The following is a 23351-nucleotide window of genomic DNA, read 5'->3' on the forward strand; positions in this document are numbered from 1 at the left end:
CACGGCCCGACCCGTACCCTGATAAAAATTCAACCCGCATATATTTCACAGCTACACCTCTGCCTTTACAGCGCCCTTTCAATTGAAAGCATACCACAGATCTAACCACCGTATATCTGACGGGAACCGAGTTGACCCGTCCGAGTTAAACAACTCAGTGTCTCCGGCGAATCTGACCATAGAATGGATCCGGCGAACTCGCCACTTGGCCGAATGTTACTGGACGAGATAGCTCCAGTGCTGATGATTCTCACCACTCCACTCGTCGAAGAGATTTGTCAAAAGAATAGCCTCAATTTTCTCCAGATGCTCAGTCCTTTCTGTTCATTCAACAATATCGACGGTATCGTTTCTCACTCATCTACTTGTACATTTACTTCACATTATACGCAATTCATGTAGAGTTTTTTACTTTTATTTTTTAATTAGGATTGAATTTGTTTTTTGTAGTACCTGTGAGGACGGCGAGTGATCAGCCGTACAGATTGCGGAAGTTCAAGCTGAGGATTGTGTATGCATCGGACGTTCAACAACCTGATATAGAGGTGCTTGGTCTAGTAATTGTTTTTGTATTTATTCGAGATTGTAGAATTAGTGGAAATGTAGTTTAGTATTAAGGCTGTATAATTAGGAATTCTATTTTGAGCCGAGGCTGAAGCTAATCTACTTCAAATTGTTGGCGAAATTTGGAATGTTTACAGTAGAAATGTAATTTGATGATAACTTTTCGTAGATTAGCTGTGTATGTAATGCATCTAATTAACATTGAACTTGATAGGTTACGATGTATATAATGTGTGCAAATTGGTCACACCGGCGACTTCGAGCAAGTCATTGTTTGTGAATGAGCAAAGTAAGTAGTAGTAATGTAAGAACTACTTAAGAACCGGCAGGCAGTAGGTAAGTCAAGAAGATAGTTGTAATTCAAATAAGTAGAGAAGAATTTTGCCTTCACGAAGTTTATCGTAATCCTAATGTTATGGATGCTAGATTTTGTGACCTCTGGTTTATGTCTTTTTTAATTAGAGGTTTTATGACGACATGGAAGATATTCTGATATAATTTAGCAAAATAAACAACATAGTTTTGCTAATTGCTGTATCAAAAATGTTAACGCCAACCATTATTACTTATTGATCAATCCCCTATAGATACACATCTTTACATATCTGTTACGTGTTTTATTTCAATAATATGTCAATCTAAAGTATTGGCATGAAATTTCATCATGTTCTCATGAAGTTGAGGACATGGATGGATGCAAATAAAAGAGAAGTCAGATTATCTTCTCTTGTGTGTATATTAAGTCATTCTATATAGTTACTCACTCTAGAGCTACCAGTTGGTTTATCTAAGAGATTTTATTTACTTAACTAGGTTGCAAGGAAGCGGTTAAAACAAGTTATTACCTCTGCAGGGGAGGAGGAACAGTCAGACTTGTTCTCAGATCCGCCGTCTATTGAAAGTGTGCTAAATAGTGAGTTGTACTACCTTAAATAACTCTTAATTTGAATGGGTGATGTCATCTACACTTTCAGATACTTTAATTTCTCTCTTTACAGTGCAACATGATTTTAATGTTTGGTTAGGTTTGTTCTTTCAGATAGCAGGTTTTAATGTTTGGATGTTATGTTTGTTTGGTTCTTATGTTTAATTTCTGGAGTAAGCATTGACTTGTATTATGCTGATGCTTTTGTCTTTTCTTTGCAGCCTCTGAACCTGAATGTATGCCGACATGGTTTCAATATTTCAATAAAGAGCTTGTACGAACTGTTTCGTTTTCGGACCATGAAGCTTTTGACCACCCAGTTGCATGTGAGTCTGTTCTTATCTGTGATGATTGCAGCTTAATAGGACATGTTAATGTCTGACTACTTCATATAAACTTGAGAGCATACCTATAAACTTGAGAGCATACCTATAAACTTGAGAGCATACCTGCAAATATTTGAATCAAAATTAGTTTAACATGATTACATGATCTTGATGTTGAATATTTTAATACAAGGCTAAGAGTTAGTATGCGAAACATAACTTTAAAGAGTATAACTGAATGATGTATCTTGTTCTGCAGGTCTTCTGGTTGTTTCGTCAAGAGATGAAGAACCTCTGAACAAATTTGTTGAGATGTATAACACCAACCAATTGCCCCCGATGTTTAATGACGGGACTATGGACCCTAAGATTTTGAAGCATTTTTTGTTACTCCATGATAACCAAGATGGACCGGCGGGGAAGTATGCTTGGATTTAAAATTACACACACACACACACACATATATATAAATTCAATGTCAGATCTCACAATGAGAAAAAAACTTAGCAAATTTATATTCATTATTCAACTACCGTCAAGTGTTGGCATGTCTCTTTCACAACCGTTTCTATTATTTATTTGTGATTTTTTTATAATTAAAGACGCGGCACAATAAAATTCACCAAGGAGTCCATGATTCCCTGTGAAATTTGAGTAGAGAAAAACTTGGTTGGAAAGTTCAAAGAGTATGGACAAAAAGAAGAATAGAAGTTAGTTTAGAGAGAGAAATAGAACTCTACAAATGTTTATCATTTTATTTGAAATTAGTTAATAAAGCTAAGGAAGATAATGACTGACTTATTGCTCTTAACCGGACTGAATAGTGACAATATATTACTAATGCCCAATAATTAAAAGAATAAACCAACCTATAACAAGATGCCCTACTGTAGTCATGTAGTGCCAGAAGTCGCGCGTCCATTAGATCTTAATCCATCGTAAAATGTTATTTTTTTGCTCTCTGTTCTGTTATATGACCATCTCTGGCAGGTGCAAATGGTTATTGAAGTTTAGCTGATCCTTGTTATTCATGTTTGTTTAATTTCCAGAGCAACTAAAGTGCTAACAGAAATGAGGAGTACGTTTGGATTGCATGATTGTCGATTGCTGTGCATTAACTCCTCTCAAGATGGGTTAGCGAATCATCAAGAAAACTTATGGGCACCATATGTAAGCAAATTTATTTCTTGGGTTCTAGCTCAATTAAGCAAATTTTTTATTTAAGTATCTAATTTTTTTTTGCTATGTCGTCTGACAGAAATCTGATGCTTCATCGAGCCAGCATCTTGGTGGCTTTCTCAGCATTGATGATCTGGATGAGGTATAAAGCTTCTGCTACTTTTTCCTTTTCTCAGCATGCAAATGTTCATGTGTTTATTAATTGAAGTATTATGTGGTGTTTGTGTGTGTGTATCAACTAACTTATAATGATCATTGGTTATACCTTTCTGACAAGTAAAACTTTCTTTTTACATCGGAACAGTTAAGAAATGCTATGCAAGATTTGTCATCCAATTTTATCATACCTCAAATGGAGCAAAGAATACGTGTTTTAAATCAGCAGGTATTATTTTAGTTTCAGATTCATAATTTTACTACATAGTTGGTTCGCTTTTTTTTTTTTTTCCTTATCATTTATGTGATTTAGGTTTCTGCTACAAGGAAAGGTTTTAGGAACCAAATAAAAAATTTATGGTGGAGAAAAGGAAAAGATGATGCAACGGATAGCTCCAGTGGTTCTATGTAATTTCTGCACCTCCATTGTAACTATATTCAGTAAAATTGTTTATATCTAATTATGTTGTTTTTTATGCGACATGCTAACATTACCATTTTCAACCTTTGGAGGTATACTTTTAACTCCATTGAATCACAAATAAGAGTTTTGGGGGACTTTGCTTTTATGTTAAGAGATTATGAGCTGGCTTTGTCAAATTATAGACTACTTTCTACCGACTACAAGCTTGACAAAGCTTGGAAACAGTATGCTGGTGTACAGGTACCTCTTTTTATGTCTTCACACCATCTTTGCTAATGTTGTATGCACGCATAGCAAGCCTTACGCAAAAGGTCTTTTACTAGTATAACAAGGTTAAACCAGTTTTTACCTTCAACCTTGCAATTTAAGTGCTTGATGAGATACGGTCCTTGCATGATTATCAGTAACTTTGTTGCTAAGTGCAGTGTATTCCTCTCATTTTCCATATTTGGTACTCAATAGGTATCAAGAAGATACTTTAATTTTAAACACTCATTTGTGGATTCTCGTAAAGCGCGCAAGGATACTTATATGATTCTTTTAATGCTCTATGATCATGTGTTATACAAGTTCTGTCTGAAATGATCACTGCTTTGTTCATTTACTTAATATGTTGACTTTCCTTTTTCATAAATATCCTAAAACTGTGAGTATATAGTTGTCCATGCTGATTTTGTGTACAGAAATTATAAGTCCTCAAAGGAACCAATTTGGGTGTACATATGTATATTCAAAAATCAGTTCACGAATCTCAATGCTTAGATTCGGGTTTGCTGAAGAATTTGTGTGCCTACTACATATCCTGGACTTTCCATGTTTTTACAAATATCCTGTACTCATTATATTGATGTGTCCATGCTTAAATAATTTACAGAACCTATTACTCTTAAAACAAAAGACTGATTAGTTGTTTGTCATATCTCAAAGCCCCATTCTACTTTTTTTGTTTATATATTTTTTAAGATGACAATCATAAGATGTAGGTTTCTTGAAGATGCATAGACGAAGAAATACTAATGTACTAGAATTTGCTAGGTGGAAAAAATTGGGTGCTTATATGACAATGAAAACTCAGTGATCTTAATGTACTGAACATTACCCGAGATTTGAGAATCTGAATCCCCTAACTATGAGAAAATAAATTAGAATTTCTATGCCTGGAATAAGCCATTCGAAACTTTGAAGGATCTAGTTCTTTTTCTAGTCATTACAACCTAGCAGCTACTATTCACTTAATAACTTTCTCCAGCAATTATTGTAATATGTTACTGGTATACATTAACATAATACTATGTAACAATAATTGGGTCCCCCCCCTCATTTTTTGAAGAAGGAAGTGAACTTAGTTTATGAATACCAGAGACCAGATTCGAACAGTTGTTTAAACAGATATTCCTTCTGTATCACTTCCATTCGTCATGCTTCTTTGCTACCTTACCATGACGATTATTCTTTTATGTAAATGTAAAAAGAGGCACTTGCATTTTATTGAGTTCTATTTGATGCGAGTACCTGAAGCGCTATAACATAGATACTTATTCATATCCTGGCTGCACAACATGAAAGTTATGGACAATTATCTGAATAATATGCAGTCAACAGATTTAACATAATTATTTTGTATCTGTGTACATCTTACGTTGGTGTGTTGCTGTTTTTCTGCATACATCTTAAAGAACTTAAAGATGCCTTGCATTTACTATGATTGATTTCTTTTGCAGGAAATGATGGGGCTGACATACTTTATGTTGGATCAGTCCAGAAAGGATGCCGAGTATTGTATGGAAAATGCATTTCACACTTATTTAGTAAGTATCACGAGTTATCTTTTTAATATTTATCTGGAACCATCTAAATTGTAGTTTTTAGGTTTATTGCAACATTTTTCTCTTTGTCAAGAAACGAGAAATAAATAGCTACTTAGCTTTTAACTGTTATCTAAAAATTGTTATTATTATTAATTTTTGTTTTGAGTTTTTTTAATGAAACAAAACAGAGGTCAATGGTTTCTTGTGTATATAAGCACCGGATTTGATTTTAGGCCAGTGTGCATTTTCTATCATAGGATGTATGAGGCGAGAACTATAATTACTATGGCTTCCATAGTTAAGTTTAAAAAGTTGAAATTAACTGTGACAAGTTTTACATATGATTGGTTCTGTATTATATTTTGCATAGGGGGCTCTCATATTGTCAACACTTTACGGCTATGTGAGTAAGCTCTTGGCCATTCTTCTCTAATTCCTATATTATGAAACTTATGAGTTAATTGGTCACGTGGTGAATGATATACTTTATTCGGAAGACTTTCTTGCCTGTCCAGTTCCTTGTGGATAACCCACAAGGTTTGTGGATGCTGTCCTCCAGCCCAGCTCCATGTAAGAGGCTGAGGAGGATGTGTCTGCAATTTCCATTAGAACACTTTTTTATGTGATATATATTACATTTAACAACAAAAATCATTGACCAATGCAGTGACACTCTTTCTATTATTCCGTGACTTTTGTGCATATGCCAGTTGCAAATTAAGGACCTCATTTTTGAGTAGATACAATTTGTCGTGCATGTGTCCTAATTACTGAGCTTAATACTATATATGATATGGTTTGCTAGGTTCAGATGCACTTAATAGAAGGAAAAAAAAGATGCTTTAGTTTGGCAAAGATGTTTCTATCCGACTTGATACTGTTGCTAAATTTACATTACTTTTTTATACTTTTTGGATGCATCTCAGAGAATCGGGTCATCTGGCATGCGTAATGCTACACGGTGTGGCCTCTGGTGGGCAGAAATGCTGAAGACAAGGGACCAGTGTAAAGAAGCTGCCACTGTGTACTTTCGTATCTCTGGTGAGGTAATGCCCAAGTTTGTGATAACGAATCTCAATAGTGTTGCATATCATAGGGCACTAATATATTTATCTATATTTTGCACAGGAGCCTCTCCATTCAGCTGTGATGCTAGAGCAAGCATCTTATTGTTACCTGTTAGCCGACCCACCCATGTTACGGAAGTATGGATTTCATCTTATACTTTCTGGTGATTTATACCAGAAGTGTGATCAGGTAGATAATGTATGTTGCAATAGTTTACGTGATATATTATTTTTTTTGTAAATGCTTATGATCATGCCAAAACCAATATTAGATTAAACATGCAATCCGAACATATCGAGGAGCTCTTTCAGTGTTTAAAGGAACCAAGTGGAGCCATATTCGAGATCATGTCCATTTTCATATTGGAAAGTAAGTGTGAGGGTTTGTAGTTGGTTCATTTTTAAATATGTATTCCCTGACAACGACCCTAAATTGTTTAAAGTAACCTGGTGATGTTGCAGGTGGTATGCCTTTCTTGATACATTTGATGTGGCAATTAAAAATATGTTGGAAATATTAGCTTGTGGTCATCAATCGAAGGCAACCCAGGAGTTGTTTCTCACGGACTTTTTCAATACAGTGCAGGTCAATATACTTATTAGTATAAAGTTTTTTCCTTTCGGGTCAGTCAGTGATTTGATCTGTAATCCTTGCTTCATGTTTTACTTGTGTTGATGAACATTGATGTCACCAATATATCCCTCATAATATTAGTGTTGTGAGAAATATATTGGGCGTGATCTCGGAAGTGGTTTCATGAATTTGCTTTGTTCATCAGACTTGGCACATCTTTATGGCATGTCATATATAAATTAACGTGTATGTTATAGTTAAGTCATTATGAAGTGCCAACATTTTAGCGTTATGTGACTTTTTGAGTTTGATTGTAACTGAATATATTAGTTAATGTGTATAATATAGTAAATAAAATTTCATGTGGCTTAGGCTCTTTTAAAATTATGCGAGAGTAATTGCAAACCAATAAATATGAGATTTTTATCAGTTTTAACTTATAATAATTTTTTTTAAGTGAGGTGGTTGAAACTGTTAAGAAATACCTTACATGCTTATTTCAGGTATTCATCAAACGATGAAAGCATTGTTTGGTAAATGCTCTGATCTTACCTTACCAGTTATGTAAGGAATATATGATAGTGGTTGGGATAGTTTAGAAGTACTTAATGATTTGAATTAGAAGCACGTGTCTAACTTCAATTTGAAACGTCGGATCAGAGTAGTTGATCATATTTTTAATAGATCCCTTGGGGCTTAGCATGTGGTGCAAGGTGTGGGTAGGATAGAGTTTGGAGTTTCTAATGTTTGATAATCTCCATATAGTACTATTCCCATTTTTATATTACTATAGAATTGCATTGCATGCTTGACAATTTTTATTTGTGCACCCACACTATTATTGTTTTAGATTTCTCCTCTTGTTTCTTGTTTAGAATCCTTAGACGAATTATTCTTTGCTATCTACTTTAATTCTTATAGTACACTGTCTAAGCCGGGAGTCGTTTTGGAAACAGCCTCTTCATTCATTAGAATCATTCATTAGAATGGAGGTAAGGTCTTTGTATATCTTACCCTCCCAGATATTCTGTAAGAGTGGGATATACTGGGTCTTTTTGGTTGGTTGGTTTTCTTTTTTATTCCTCTCTTCCATGTCTACCAATAATAGAGGGTTTCTCGGTGTCAATCTTTTATGACCTGATACAGACATGCATTAACCGTATCTTTCTTTCAACATTAAGGCTAAATTGATAATCAAGAGTTCAACACGTCTTTTGTGTGTTACATTTATTAATGTTTGGAATGTTTGCTCAATCCTGTCCGTGCTCCATATAGGTTCAATAATCCTGTGTAAGCATGAAGATGGCCTTATTTTGGTTTAGGGGAGAAAATAAATCTAGGCAAAATTTTGTACTGGCTTTATCTGTTCTCTGCTTGTACCTGATGTTTATTTTTATTTTTTTGCGTGTGGATTGAAACTTTTGATCTTTTATAAATTGGTCTCCATCCTACGTTGTACCCAGTTTTACGATTCTCCTAATACAGCTAAACTAGTTGATCTGAATGTCCATAGTTTTCATCCTTCTACTTTTTACCTAAAGTCTTTTATGCTTGTTTATGATTGTATAGAAAACGGGGAGGACTTTTGAGGTCTTGAAGCTTCAGTTACCAGTCATTGACCTACCTTCACTAAAGGTTGTTTTTGAAGATCGTCGTACCTATGCATCTCCTACAGCTGTAAGTAGAACTATATAAATATTTCATCTGTCAAAGTGTTTGATAAAATTGATTAATGTGCAAAGTCAAATCTTACATAAAAGTTTGTGTTATTTTTTGTCAGAACGGACTCCTATAAATATTCTATTGTATTTAATATTTTGCTGCAAGTTTTTCTTTTTAGTAATGCTATAAAAATTGTCTTATAAAGTGTTTTTTTTTAAATTTAGGTTAGTGTTAAAGAAAATTTGTGGCAATCTTTGGAAGAGGACATGTTACCATCATTATTAACTAGTGTCAGATCAAGTTGGCTGCATGTACAATCAACGCTGCTGCCAACAAAAGCCAAGGATTCAAATGTTTGTGTATCAGGAGGTATGAAGGTTATCATGTTTTATGTATAAATCTCTGTTCATGTTGCTTTTGTAATGCTAATACCTGTGTTTCATATTACTCGTGGTATATCATACTCCTACTCTTTTACCTATAAAACCGAAAAGGTTGAGACAATTCTCACAATATTAACCTTTAAAGTGAAGTTTAACTTATTATATTAATAGGCAAAATTTTGGTTACTTCTTTGTTTGTGCATTGTAAATTGTTGTGTTCTATAGTCCTCTATAGCTTTACTAATATTGTTGTTGTTCTGTGATTCCCATATAGTGCTGATATTAAATAACTTATGGACTCCGTACAATTTACTATCATTATTTGTCCCTTAGACCAGAATATTATACTACATGTGATCACAAAACTAATATTTTTTGTGCAACTTCTATTACTGCTATATAAGACGGCTAACAATCTGCTTAGTTCCAAACTAATCCATATGGATCAAACTGCTGAGGTCATAAATATCTGTTTCAATCTTTAGTGTTTTATTTGTAGACACCACAAATCAATATTGGGTATGATTTTTTTTTTTATAGAGAACATATCGTGAATATCTATAAAAAATACGACCTATGTTTTCCAGCAAAGCATGGTTTAGTTGGAATTACTAAAGAGATATAGTTGATAAATTAACAATGCTATTTAACTACATATTTTTCTAACTGTCCTACTTTTTACACTTGCAGAGGCAATTTCTGTTGATATTGGATTTAGAAATCCTCTCCAAATATCTCTTTCCATTTCTTCCATTTCACTTGTATGCGAGCATTCATCAGGTTCTGAAGAAGGGGAAATGGGTTAGTTTCTTAGAATTTGCATGCTCTTTGGTGTCTGTTCTATTTTCCTCGTCTATTCTTCTGTAATATTCTCTGTGACCTGAGCTGAGATTACATCTAATACACAATTCATTTTACATATCCATTGGCCAATTCTTTGCTGTTGTATTTTAACGAAAATACCGATTTTAACACCTTCTGGAACGTAGTATCATTTTGCTACTTAAGGTGATCCCCACTTTTTTTGGGTAATGGTCAAGTACAGAAGTGTAATTAAATGCTCATGCACCCTTGCCTCTACTGAGGCTTGAACCCTCCACATCCCTAGGCTATAGCCTGGAAAATAACATGATTCTCACGTGGGTCCAGAATGCATCTCTTGATAATTCTTAATCTTTCTGTGCTTGCATAATTTAAGAATAAAATATAGCTCAACTGAATGTTGCAGATGCTAAAAGCTCAACTTCGGAAATTTACAAAGATGAGGATCACAAGATTTCTGTCATTAGGTAGTATGAATATACTTTGTTCTCCAAATTTGAAACTAAATCATTCTAGTTGGTGAACTTATATCTATAGGAACTCATATTTGCCTAAGATTGTTTAAGAATCAACTTATTTAATGTTCAGGGAGCTGAATTCGGATACAACTTTATTTACAGCAAATGAGGTTGATGTTTCACTAGGTGGAGGGGAAACAATTATGGTGAGTTTAAATGTTAAGTTTATCAACTTTTAATATATTTAAATGCTACGTGTCATTACCTTTTATTTTAAAATGTTTAATTTTCTAATAAAATCATGGGGTGTGGGTGGTTGGTTCCTGGTGATGGTTCAGGGACACTACAAATTGACAATATGTAGGGTAGACCATAGAAGAGAGAATATTAATTTAGTCGGATATTAGAAGGTGCCATTGTATTGCATGTCCTAGCAGTTCTGGAAGTGTTTTTTTCTGAGCGTAATGTAATCTTTAATCATTAGTACTCTTGAATTTTAGCACATGCTTGTGCTGTTGTGCACGAATAATTTGACTAGTAAGAAGGCTAACGATTTCCTTTCTGTTTGTCTCTATCTTTCAGGTGCAGCTCAAGGTTACTCCCAAAGTAGAAGGCGCCCTGAAAATTGTTGGCGTTAGATGGAAACTATCAGGTTCAGTTGTTGGTTTTCATAAATTTCAGTCTGACATGCTCGAAAAGAAAACTGCAAAGGGAAGGAGGAAAGTTAGGCAATCTCCTCTCGACAACCTTAGTTTTCTAGTAATCAAGGTGCATGCTGTTTCTCTTTGTGCACAATTTTATGTGCCTTTAAATCCATTTACTGATTTTTTTATTTCCTTGGTGAAATTCTGTGCACTAAGCTCCTGTTTGTTTCACGCTCTAGATATTTTATTGTGTTTCTTTCTGTTAATTTAAACTTCCAGAGCTTACCAAAACTTGAAAGCTTCGTTCATCATCTACCTAAAACAGTCCGTGCTGGAGATTTACAACGGCTAACACTGGAATTGAGAAATCCTTCAGAAATACCGGTGAAGGTAAGATGCACATTTCGGTTTGGTATACTATAAATCCGATACTTGTGTTCATGTAATATTTAACTACAGGAAAGCATATATCTGTATCTCTTTCATTACTGATGAGGTGTTTTCTAACCTATTCAAATTTCTACTCAGGGGGAAAAAATAATTTATATTCATTAAGTAGGCTTAAATTTTTTATTCAGGAATGTCAAATTTAGTCAATTTATATATCCTGATGTCTCTTCGCAGAATATGAAGATGAAGATTAGTCATCCAAGATTTTTAAGTGTTGGGAACCCAGAAATTTTGAGTATGGAATTTCCTACTTGTCTAGAGAAAAAGGCGAGTTTTGCAAAACATGACAAAGATGTCAAAAGTAAAGCTCCAGGCAAACTATTTCTTTTTCCTGAGGTCAGTTTTGGCTGTCTTTTTGGTTGGTTAACATTCGGGATTCTAGTTCATCCTGTGCTTGTCTTGATTTTTTTTTTTTTTAAAATTCTAGAACACGGAAATACACTGCGAGAACCCCTTATTGTGGCCACTTTGGCTCTGGGCTGCTACTCCTGGAAAGTTTTCATTTCTTATGTCAATATACTATGAGATGGGAGATATATCAAGCATCATTAGATATCGCACCTTACGAATCCAACACACTTTAGAGGTAACTGTTATAAAAGATTGTTGGGAATATTTTATTTAATAAAAATTCCCCAGTGGGGATGTATATTCTTAGAGAAGTAATTAGTCCTCTTTTTAGTCCTCTCTCTCTCTCTATTCTCTCTCTATTCTCTCTCCTCTCTCTCTGACACACACACACAGGTAAATTTCCTTGATTACATGAACTTCTACTGTCCTGCTTTAACTATATGCATGATTAATGGTTCTCAATTTCATACTGTTACTTGTCCCTGTATATGATAGGTGTTACCGTCATTGGACATCTCATTCCAAATCAGCCCCTGTCCTTTAAAGTTGCAAGAGTACCTTGTAAGGATGAGTATTGTCAACCAAACAAGATTAGAGAGCTTTAAGCTTCATCAGTTGTCTGCTGTTGGCAAGGAATGGGAGATATCGTTGTTGCAACCTATTGATGCATTATTTCCTTCGGAAGTTCTAACGGCGGGTCAAGCATTATCATGTTTTTTCAAGTTAAAGGTTGGCATGAGCACAAAGATATTTTACTTTTAAGTTTTCACTCAGTGATGGTACTGCTTGAGGAAGTAACTTGAACTATATCTCTTCTCTTTCATATCGTAATTTTGAATGGCTCTATTTCTGATTTATTTTTTGATTAATATAAGGTAATATTGCTTTGTATTTAGAATTAGGACTTGCTGGCACTACATTGTCCTAGGGCCTTAATATGTGCCTACCTTGCCTATAACCACTGCCCCAGGCCAGCAGTTTAAGATCGTCAGATTCATTTCCCAGATTGTTGCATTTTTCTAGTATAGGTTTATGTACTTTAAATTTATAATTCTGATTTATGTTTTCTATGCTGGAACACAGGTAGCTACTTACTTTTTTTTTAGCGATTTTCATCCTGTGTACTTTTTCCTTTTCAAATAATTAAATGATGTTTTTAGCCTGCAGCTATGCTTTTTTCTTTTATCCTCTAGGTATTTTCAACACGTGTATCACAAGATTTCGACTGGAAATGTTCAGGTGTTAAAAATATGGGGAAATCTGTATCCGGTTACTTTGTTAAATTAAATTTGTGTTTACAGCAAAACTTGATTTCAACTTGAAATGTTCATGTGTTAAAAAAATGGGGAAAATTGTATCCGGTTGCATTATAAAATTAAATTTATGCTTGTAGCAAAATTTCGTTTTGTAAAATAACTTCCCTGTTTAATTCTAATGGTTGAATCTTATTGTTTCAGAACAAGAAATCAGAAACTGCTGAAAACGAGGTCTCATCTCCGACGACTTCAGAAGGAGCTACTTTGAGATTGAGCCATGGCAGCAGTGAAGCATTAATTGACACACGCTGTTCACCGTTAGTTGAATTTCATCATCATGAGAGAGTGTACCAGAAAGCCTATCAGCAGGTGCATATTATTTCCTGCAAATTTATCTTGCATGCTGTCAATGTAGAGTGTAAGCCTATTATACTATTTTTAACTTGATATCATTGAATCAGTATCAAATTAGAACTTTGTTCATTATTATATCTTAGAACCAACAGGAGCCTTAGATTTTTGTATAATCAGCAACTCATGTTTATTTGTTGTGTTACAGAATACATGTGTTTTGTTCAGCTGCAGCATACAATTTTTGTTATAAAATATAAACATGGTGTTCTGCAAACAATTTTTAAGGAAATTGCTTAATAATTTTTAAAATTAAATTGTATTTTTGCATAACACAATATTTTTCTGAATTTTATAAAAAAATTAATTTAAGTAATATTTAAAAAATATTTATAAATGAAATAAAATAGGACAACCCTGACAAAAAATATAATACAATAGGACAACCTATAGAATTATAAAAATTAGTTTTAAGGCACCAAGAATAAGTTGGTTCTAAGAGCAAGTCTAACAGGCTCCTAATTCATTCTTTATTTATAATATAAAAAATAAGCTCTTAGTAGTTTAGGACGTAGATACGTTATATGAGAAAGATGGCAGGTTCATATTATATTCTAAAATATTAGTTAGGACATCCATTTAAAGAGGGGTTGGTTGCTTAAAAATAAGTAGTGGAATCATATTATCGGTGGTTCGAGGAACCACTATGACATTGTTAGAACACTTTTTTTTGCTTTAATTCCTTAAATTTCAATTTAAGAGGAAGAATAGCTAGTCTGTTGGACTTGCTCTAAGGGAACCTGACCCTCATATTATACATCCATCTTCTGTATATATATTAAAATTGAAATTTAGCATATAGCTATGACCTCCCAAATTGTAAATTTAAATTATAATTAGTTAAACGAGATTTTATCCATCAGATTTAGAAGAGACTAGAGTTTTGCTTGCTTTTCTTCTTTGTGGTTCTGTTATAGAAAAAAACCAATGCTAATATTTGTCCGTGTGTTGCTGAAGCAGGAACGACAAACAGTTGACTTCATGTTGATTTCACGGCCACAGAGGAGTAATAACAATCCAGGGAAACCGCAAAAGGATTCATTCGACATAGCTGCGCACTTTGCATGTCACTGCAGGCAAGAATTGTGCAATGAGTTCATGTACTTGAATATCTTTAATATGTTTATGGCTTAATATCCTTTTTTCCCCTTGTATCTTGATATTTAAGGTGTTCTATTAGATGTTTTAATCATGTGTTGTAAGCTATTATATGTGTTTTTAACTCCCTCTACCTTATTCATGTTTACAGTACTGCTAATGCAAGCCCAGTATGTTGGCTCATGGATGGACCGCGGATCATACATCACAATTTTTTGTCATCTCTCTGTGAGATAAAGCTAAAACTTACCATTTACAATTCATCAGATGTTAGTGTGTCGGTTCACATTAGTACATTTGATTCTATTCCGCCTGGCTCATCAAGCACATCAAGTTCGGTTCTTCCTGCTAATGAAGCAGGATGGCATGATATATCATCGACAAATGAATCAAAAGTTACTACTAGCATTGCTGGTTCTGGATCTGGAATTCGCAGGTCGACTTCACCAGAATGCGTTCCTCCTTTCATTTGGTCAGGGGCAAGTTCCACTTGTGTAAAGCTTGAGCCTAAGTCCACAACTGAAGTTCCACTCTTAATATGTGTATTTTCTCCTGGAATACATGATCTATCAAATTATGCTTTGCACTGGAATATTCAATCTTCTGCAGACTATAAAGCCGCTGAAGATGGAGAGGGAGTATTCTCAGGAACATGTGATGGGCATCCTTACTATCTAACAGTGTTGCAACACGAGTAGGATATAGGCGTTACATTTTGGTGTATAATTTTGGTCTAATATCATTTTTTGGTTCGAAATTAGCCATCTTAGTTGTGTAGTTTTCTTTTTGTATGGCAGCTTGTAAACTATGGTCGGTTCCATAATTTCATGTATTTATATAACAATAGCATATTAGATACCAAAAAGAAAAATTAGAATAAAGCTACAGGGAAATAGTTTGGAATTTGAAATTTCACCGTAAAATCCCGATTCTCAAATGAGCAATGTGTCAATTAATTGGCGACGAAGTGACTGATTTTTATTACTGATCATCTTTTATCATATAGCATATGATATTAATTTTTTAGATTGGTGATGGTGATTGCCGATTGGTCTGGTCACCTTTATACATGCTTCAACGAATGTGGGCGTGTTGCCGCTCCATAGATTTTTTGCTGATTGAATTTGGTAAACCATACAAGTTAAATAGGAATTGTACTCCTACATTCAGCTTATATCATACTCCCTCTATCCCAATATACGTTTCCGCTTTTGACTTTCGGTACTGTTCACGGTAAGCGATTGACTACTAATTTATGTCTAATCTATAATATCAAACATAATCATGAGTGATCTCGTTGGATTCGTATTTATCAGTACTTTAATATAGTAAAATTTTTATATTTAATACTAATACGAATTTAAAGATATTAACAATCAAAAGTGTGCATTGGCAAACGTGTTCAACACAAAAAGGAAACGTTTTTAGGGACAGAGGGAGTACTATTTTAAAGTCAGGAGTAATATACAGGGGAATTTAGTTTTGGAGGTATAGATAATATATTAATATAGGATAAACTAGTCCTAAAATAAAAACTAGAAATCCATCCTAGCCATCCATTACTTTCTTATAACTTCAAATCTTAGCCACTCATTTAATTTTAATTAAATTCAGTTCACTAAAATTCATAACCGATTTTTACTCTCTCTCACTCTTCCATTTCTTTCTCCATCTCTCTCCAGTTTTTTAGTTTTAATCCATTAAATATTGTTCATCTAGTTTCGGAAAAGAAATAACTTCGAAAACTTTGTTGAAAACACAGATTTAGTGATTATTAATTTGTAAAGAGATCATCTGCCTGTCAATTGGTTGTTTAAAGACGATTATAGCTGATTTGGATAAAATTAGAGTTAATCAATGTAAATTATCTTGTTTTATATGTTTTGATATGTTGAAAAGTTCATTTTTTGATTTATTTAGGTTTTTTGTATCTTTCTGTGATTTTAAGTTGTATAACGAATAGTTTGAGCTTAATTTTTTAATTATATATATGATTAATGTTAGTTGTGATTTGTTTATGTGATTATATGCTCATCTATTAGTGATTATATATGTTATCTATTAGTGATTATTTATGTGTTACATATTTCAGTATTAGTTAATTATGTATTAGTGATTGTTTGTGTCTGATATACAGAGAAATAGACAAATAGAGATTGATATAATTCTTGAATAGAGAAAAGAACTATAGATATAATCAGTTAGCGAGATAAAAAGAATAACGGAATTTTAGAGATAGAAATAAATTTGTTAGTTTGTTGTAATCGTATTCGTAATATTTTATTTATTATTAAATTGCATTATAAATATGTATCTGTGATTTTTTATTATTACATTATAATAATTGCATTGATTATACAATTTTTCAGTTATTTTGTTATATGTATTCGGTTATTGTTTTATATTTTTTAGATTCGTTTTGCGGAGATTCTTCTAGGAGTGGCAGTGATGTTGGTATCGGTGTTGTTACCTATCTTTCTTCAACATAAAGTGAAAATAGTTCGAGAAATTATACTATATCTCCTAGTGGTATTAGGTATTATATACCTAGTTGTGTTGTTGAGAATGACGTGCCTTACACTAATCAGGTTTTTGAGAGTGTAGATCAAGGTTATCAGTTTTATAATACTTATGCTCGTTCAGATGGTTTTAGCGTTCGCAAAATAACTGAAAAGCTAGATGATGCCGGTACTGTTTTGTTGAAACATTTTGTTTGTAGTTGTGAAGGGTTCAATAATCCTAAGGATGATCCAAAAGTTTTGAAGAAGAGACGTTATGTTACTCTTAGGTGTGGATGTAAAGCAAAGATGGTTTTGAAGTATATGGTTCCGAATCCTAAGGATGATCCAAAAGTTTTGAAGAAAAAAAGTTTTGTTACTCGTAGGTGTGGATGTAAAGTAAAGATGGTTTTGAAGAATATGGCTCCGAATAAATATTTTGTGTACTGCTTTGTTGCGCATCACAATCATCCCTTGACATGTGAAAAATGTCATCATTTTTTGCGGTTTAGTCGTGAGATGACTACTAGTTTGAGGAATATCTGTTATAATGGTGCAAAGGTGAATATTGGTGTTAGTAAGTCATTTAGTTTTGCCAAGGAAATGTATGGTGGATATGCTAATGTTGGTGCTTCGCTGCAAGATTTTCGGAACTTCAATAGGGATTTGAAATTGTTTATTGGTGATAAGGATGCATAAATGATAATTGACAAATTTAAACGTACCCCGGATAAATCTAAATCCTTCTTTTATGCTTATGATGTTGATTCTTATAGTCGTCTCACAAAACTATTTTGGGCTGATTCTATTGGTCGTAGAAATTTTGAATTGTATGGTGATGCAATATCATTTGATGCAACATTTGATACAAATAGGTACTTGACATCTATTTACTCTAATTGTACACTGAGTTTTTGTTTTGTTTTTTCTATTTAGTTTTTAACTCTATTCTGTTTTTTAATATTTATTTTTCCACGTATAATTTGATTTTTGCACCATTTACTGGCGTTGACAAACACGACAGATGTGTAACTTTTGCATCCCGTCTTCTTTCACATGAGAGTGTTGCTATTACAGTTGGGCTTTTGGCCATCTTGTAAAAGCAATGGGAAGGAATCATGTTTTGATTATTACTGATCAGTGTCTTGCTATGAAGGTGTTTGTGCGTGATGTATTTTCTGATGTTAATGGTCTTGTTGGTAGTAAGCATCGTTTATGCATGTGGCATATAATGGAGAAATTCTCAGTTAAGATATTATAATGATATTTATAAATGATTAGGAAAATAATGTTTAGTTATTAATTTGATATTTATTAGTGATTAAAATTAATGTTTTAGTGAATTTTTATATTCCCTTTTGTTTTTCCATCTATCATTGTTCTTCCTTGTTATTAATAAATGAGACATTTATTAATGATTAAAATAATTGTTTCTTGTATTTTTTATTTTGTTTTGTTATTTTGTTTTGTTTTTTTAAACAGCTTGGTAATCGATTATACAAGGAGACAGACTTCATGGAGAAAATGAAAACTTATATATGGTCATCTATTATTGAAACTGAAGAGTTTGAGAGCGGATGGGAGACAATTATAAAGGAATTTAATTTAGAAAATAATAAGTTATTGCAAGATATGTATGCTCTAAAGGCTTCATGGAATCCTGCATTTTTTAGAAATGAGCCAATGTTTGGGTTGCTAAGAACTACTTCAAGATCTGAGAGTGAAAACTCATTTTTTGGGCAGTTTCATAAACAAGAAGATACGTTATGTGAATTTTGGTTGCGTTTTGAGAGAGCAATGGACAAGCAAATGAATGAGACAGTTAGACTGGATCATGAGTCAAAGTCAAGTCTTCCTACGACATTGTCAAAGTGGTTTATAGAAGATGATGCAACCACTTTGTATACATGTACTATTTTTTATAAAATTCAGGAAGAAATCCTCGCTTCTTGTTTGAAAATGCAAATTAAGCGTATGAGTGAAGAAGTTAACGGTGTTACTCATTTTGAAATCAGGGATGTGAGGGTAAAAGATAAACTTTTTAAGGTTAATCTCTTTTACTATTCTGTTTCTTTTCATCTTTTATTAGTGATTATTTTTTATTTTTTAATGATTGGATGTGTTTGTTTTAGTGATTTAGAGTTGTATAATTAGTGATTATAATGTGTTCATTATATTTTATGCAGGTTTCCGTTAGTATGAACCATGCTGTATGTTCTTGCAAGAAATTTGTGATGTGTGGTATTGTTTGCAGACATGCATTTTGTGGTTTGAAATAAATTGGGGTTACCAAATTTCCAAGAAGCCTTGTTTTTAATCGTTGGATGCAAACTGCTGATAGTGGAACTTCATCGAATTTAGATGTGGTAACCAGTGATTATTTTAAGATGGAACAAGTATCTTTAAAACTGACCATAATTTGGTTTGATTTTCGCCAAGCAGTTGACAAGGATGGGGTAGAAATGGATAGACTTGAGCATGTACATAGCACTATAAAGAAGTTAAATACAAAGTTGGATGCTTATGATGGATCTATTGTCAGTTTTACGAAAAAGGATCATATTGTTGCAATGGTCGGTCAGCAACCTGAAGGAGAAGTGAACATTCTTCCACCTAATGTTTGTAAGAACAAAGGAAACTACTTTAAGAGGCTGATGAGTGATAGGGAAAAAGCAATTAACAAATCGAAGAAAAGAAGTCGGAAGTGTGCACTATGTCACGTAACAACTCATGATGCAAGAAGATGTGTAAAAAGGAAGAAATCCAGTGTTGAATAAAATTGATCGTGAACTTCTGTTTAGGCAATTTAAAATTTTGATATATAGATTGTTGAACTTTTTACGGGACGAGTTTAAATTTTGATATATAGACCGTGTACTTGTATATGTTTGTGACTTTCATTATGATATGATATGCTGCATATCGTTATAAAATTTTTAGTATTAGAAGAATGGAAAAAGACAAACTTTTTAAGATTAATCTATTATACTAGGCTGTTACTTTTCACTTTTTATAAGTGATTAATTGTAATGTTTTAGTGATCGGGTTTGTTTTGTTTAGTGATTTTTTGTTTAATAATTAGTGATTATAGTGTGTTTCACTATATTTTGTGCAGGTTTATGATGGAAAACATACTTTATGTTCTTGCAAGAGATTTGTGAGTACTATTTAGATAATTTAAATTTTTTACTTATATAGATTGTTTAATTTTTACTAAACAAGCTTATATTTTTTATTGTTATAAAATATGTTTGAGACTTTTATTATGATATGATATATTTTTATATTATTTTTATCATTATATTTAGAGGAATACCTTGACTTTATATTAATATAAAATTTATGTCATTTTTATTTGTTATAAAATTTATGTCTTATACAGATAAATGTTATACCATGACTTTATATTAATATTTAATCAAAACATTATCCAACAACTCTTTTTCAAAAAAAAAATATTATTGAGCAACTAAAACAAACATAACATATAAATTTTAAATTGTAACAATGTATTTTCAGAAACATTCATAATATTTGAAATTTGAATCACATCGTCATTCTTCAATTTCCGAAACGGAAAGTACTAAAACATTAACACTGCTTCTACTTAAACGTTAATATCACACAGAGTTTCCAACTATTTAAATTAGTATTTTCCAAAGATAGAACATAATAGAACTAGTCTCTTACAAATTTGTTCTTTGCAGCTTCATCAAATGTACTTGTCAAGTTTTTTGCAAAAGTTACATTTTTTATTTTTGTAGACTGCTCTTCTCTGTCTTCTTGATTATTGGTCATTCTTTGCTCCTGAGACTGTTGAGAGGATTCAATCACCAAGTTCATTAGCTTATTTGAGGCAACTTTAATATAAAGTTCCTTTCATTCCTTGATGATTTCCTGCCTTGTAGAATTGAGCTGTGATGATAGTATAGCACTGTTATACTTGATTCGAAGCCTGTTGAGCTAATTTTCCTGCCCATTCTGCAATTAAAAAAATTATAAGACTACAATGATTAGGTGTTCAAAATTTTTTATGATTATTTTTGTATTTTTAGTGAGTATTTTGGAAGTTTTTGTATACCGGTTCTTCTTTCAACCCTGTTTGTCAGTTCTTTGCATCTCCTTTATAAATCTCCATGTGTCTGATTAGGAATATGCCACAATCAATTAAATTGTTTGATGTCTGCCATAACATTTTCAAAAAATTTAGCTTCAAGCTTTTGATCCTATTCGCCGCCATGACATGTCCCTTTGCTTTCATGTACTTGACAAAGTGTGAATGCTGAAATAAATTAAAAAAAATTTAGTTACATGAATTTACTGAATAAATTGAAAAAATTAAGTGTTGATATTTTTATACTAGAGTTTTTGGTTTTTGTCCATAGCAGATTTTTGGATCATCATTCCTTCTTATATAGTCAATTATTTCCCATGCTGGATTCTTGATATTGTAGTAAATCAAATAGAAATGCTCATATGCAATAATTGGGAAAAACACCTGTAATAAATTTGGTATCAGATTTGTAAATATGGCAATAATATCGTAGCAAATTGAATAGAAATGCTCATACAATAATTTTGAATTTTACCTTATCCATACTATCAAACCTTGTCCTCTTGAATTTTTGAAGCTTCCTATCCATATTCTCAGCAAATATCGGATATGTTGCAGTAACGCTCTTGTCAGTATCCAAACTTGGATGCTGTTAAATATGTATGTTTTGAAATTAGAACTGGACATTTGATAAATAAGTTTATAATCTTTATGAATATTAGTGGATAGATTAATTACCACACAATCAATAGTACATAATATACGCAATGGAGACTCCTCTGCCTTGTACTTTTTATTATCATTCTGAATAATTGCGTATGTGTCGATTACTGCACTTGCTCAATTATTGTTGATTTTCAGAGTTTGCATATCTTCCTTTATGCAAAAGAAATCATCCATGCTAAACATCATCTCCTTGCCAATAGTTAATTGGTTATTATACTGCTTTACTTATATACTGCAGTGTATAATTGAATACAACAAATATGTAGTACTTACATTAAATCTCTTTTTTGTAGTGTAAATCTCCATAATCCAACCTCTTGACTTATAAAATTTGATTCAATATTTATCATTCTCTCAACATATGGTGATTTTCCAAATCTACCTAACTTTCGGAGACGTGTGCTTTTCTCTCTGATTGTTGGTTTAGCAGTAATGCAATCAGTATGTTAGGCCACACACACTGTAGAAGGGGGTTGAATACATTGTTTAGCACAATCAAATCAAATATAAGAACTCAAGTAACAGAAAATAGATTTTATTCAACACAATAAATTCTGTTACAATATGGAACTGTCCTCTCTCAGTGATGAACAAATTATCACGAGAGCTGCTAGAGTTACAAAGAATAATAACTTCGATAATCGTAACACTTATAGTGTAAACTCTATGCCTGTGTTTATATATTACACATTTATAAGATAATCTTCTAATTGATATGGAATATAATTCTCCTTCCTAAAATATATCAACTAGTTATTTTTCTTCAAGTTTTCTATTCTTCATATAATTCCTTCTTCATGCACAATTCTTTCTATCTTAGTCTCGATCTTCTTTCCTTTCAATCAGCCACCTGCCTTATCTGAAAGTCATCTTAAGTCCTGATATTATCTCCTGATAAATATCTTCTGAACCTTAAGTTCTGATAACTTATGTTTTGATATCTTAAGTTCTGTCTTCAGTTTAAGTGCTGATTTCCAGTTAAGTACTGATCTGTCCTGTTATGTAAGATCTGAAAACTAAACACAAATCATATTACACATGACATTATCAAATATATCTAACAATCTCCCCCAACTTGTAAATTAGCATAATATACAAGTTCAACAGATATTTGATGATGTCAAAAACATTCAGTACAAATGCATGAGAATTTGACTAGATAACTACAACTTACAATCCTTTCAGCTTTACCAACTTTAACTTTTGATAACCGCTTCAGTCTGTATAAACTTTAGAATTTAAGTAGTTGTAGATCTTTGACTTGGCTTCAATTTTCAATTTCTTCTGATCTCTTTGATATCAGGAGTTGTCCTGAGATAGTTCTTCAACAAACATCTCTCTGCATATTCAAGTTCATTGACCATCCTCCTTTTAGCATTTATCAATTCAGCCGTATCTTCTCCAGTTTGAAAAATAGCTGCTCTGAGATCATTTATCTTAGCTTTTCTTATCTCCTGATCTAGTCTAATCAGATATGCCTTGTCAGACTCTAGATTAAATTCCACAACCTTATAA

At 32.7% G+C, this 23351-nt stretch overlaps 3 protein-coding genes across 5 annotated transcripts; all 3 read left to right on the plus strand.

The window, feature by feature from the left end:
* The first annotated feature begins 29 nt into the window (after positions 1 to 29).
* LOC141689154 (uncharacterized) lies at positions 30 to 15468 on the plus strand. 3 transcript variants are annotated; one of them, XM_074493338.1, is made up of 28 exons: positions 30 to 343; positions 451 to 545; positions 1378 to 1477; positions 1711 to 1815; positions 2075 to 2237; positions 2865 to 2985; positions 3074 to 3136; positions 3299 to 3379; positions 3464 to 3558; positions 3664 to 3814; positions 5296 to 5382; positions 6309 to 6428; positions 6511 to 6639; positions 6722 to 6819; positions 6912 to 7035; positions 8593 to 8700; positions 8910 to 9054; positions 9759 to 9869; positions 10297 to 10357; positions 10479 to 10554; positions 10931 to 11116; positions 11272 to 11382; positions 11617 to 11778; positions 11870 to 12028; positions 12289 to 12522; positions 13251 to 13418; positions 14418 to 14536; positions 14710 to 15468. In XM_074493338.1, the coding sequence occupies exons 1-28, from the start codon at positions 184 to 186 to the stop codon at positions 15254 to 15256; spliced, it is 3879 nt and encodes a 1292-aa protein (XP_074349439.1). In that variant the 5' UTR covers positions 30 to 183; the 3' UTR covers positions 15257 to 15468. The 3 variants fall into 3 exon arrangements, with proteins under 3 accessions (XP_074349439.1, XP_074349440.1, XP_074349441.1); XM_074493339.1 differs by having other exon boundaries at positions 31 to 343; positions 14421 to 14536; XM_074493340.1 differs by lacking the exon at positions 30 to 343 and adding an exon at positions 779 to 853 and having other exon boundaries at positions 463 to 545.
* A 2287-nt stretch (positions 15469 to 17755) lies between these two features.
* LOC141691788 (protein FAR-RED IMPAIRED RESPONSE 1-like) lies at positions 17756 to 19335 on the plus strand. Its single transcript, XM_074496543.1, has 5 exons — positions 17756 to 17931; positions 18134 to 18251; positions 18539 to 18877; positions 18989 to 19102; positions 19243 to 19335. The coding sequence occupies exons 1-5, from the start codon at positions 17756 to 17758 to the stop codon at positions 19333 to 19335; spliced, it is 840 nt and encodes a 279-aa protein (XP_074352644.1).
* Positions 19336 to 19380: 45 nt separating this feature from the next.
* Positions 19381 to 19833, plus strand: LOC141691789 (uncharacterized). Its single transcript, XM_074496544.1, has one exon. It carries the CDS (start codon positions 19381 to 19383, stop codon positions 19831 to 19833), a length of 453 nt encoding a protein of 150 aa, XP_074352645.1.
* The last annotated feature ends 3518 nt before the right edge of the window (positions 19834 to 23351 follow it).

Source organism: Apium graveolens, chromosome 10, assembly GCF_009905375.1.
Source record: "Apium graveolens cultivar Ventura chromosome 10, ASM990537v1, whole genome shotgun sequence".
In the NCBI taxonomy this organism is placed as follows: Eukaryota; Viridiplantae; Streptophyta; class Magnoliopsida; order Apiales; family Apiaceae; genus Apium; species Apium graveolens.

Excerpts from the sequence above, each read along its gene's own strand:
- LOC141689154 (XM_074493338.1), top strand. The coding sequence starts at position 184 with ATGGATCCGGCGAACTCGCCACTTGGCCGAATGTTACTGGACGAGATA. Across the intron at positions 2,238-2,864 it reads CAAGATGGACCGGCGGGGAA|AGCAACTAAAGTGCTAACAG; the intron begins GTATGCTTGGAT and ends TTTAATTTCCAG. Across the intron at positions 12,523-13,250 it reads CATGTTTTTTCAAGTTAAAG|AACAAGAAATCAGAAACTGC; the intron begins GTTGGCATGAGC and ends TTATTGTTTCAG.
- LOC141691788 (XM_074496543.1), top strand. The coding sequence starts at position 17,756 with ATGATAATTGACAAATTTAAACGTACCCCGGATAAATCTAAATCCTTC. Across the intron at positions 17,932-18,133 it reads GCAACATTTGATACAAATAG|TTGGGCTTTTGGCCATCTTG; the intron begins GTACTTGACATC and ends TTGCTATTACAG. Across the intron at positions 19,103-19,242 it reads TAAAAGATAAACTTTTTAAG|GTTTCCGTTAGTATGAACCA; the intron begins GTTAATCTCTTT and ends TATTTTATGCAG.
- LOC141691789 (XM_074496544.1), top strand. The coding sequence starts at position 19,381 with ATGCAAACTGCTGATAGTGGAACTTCATCGAATTTAGATGTGGTAACC.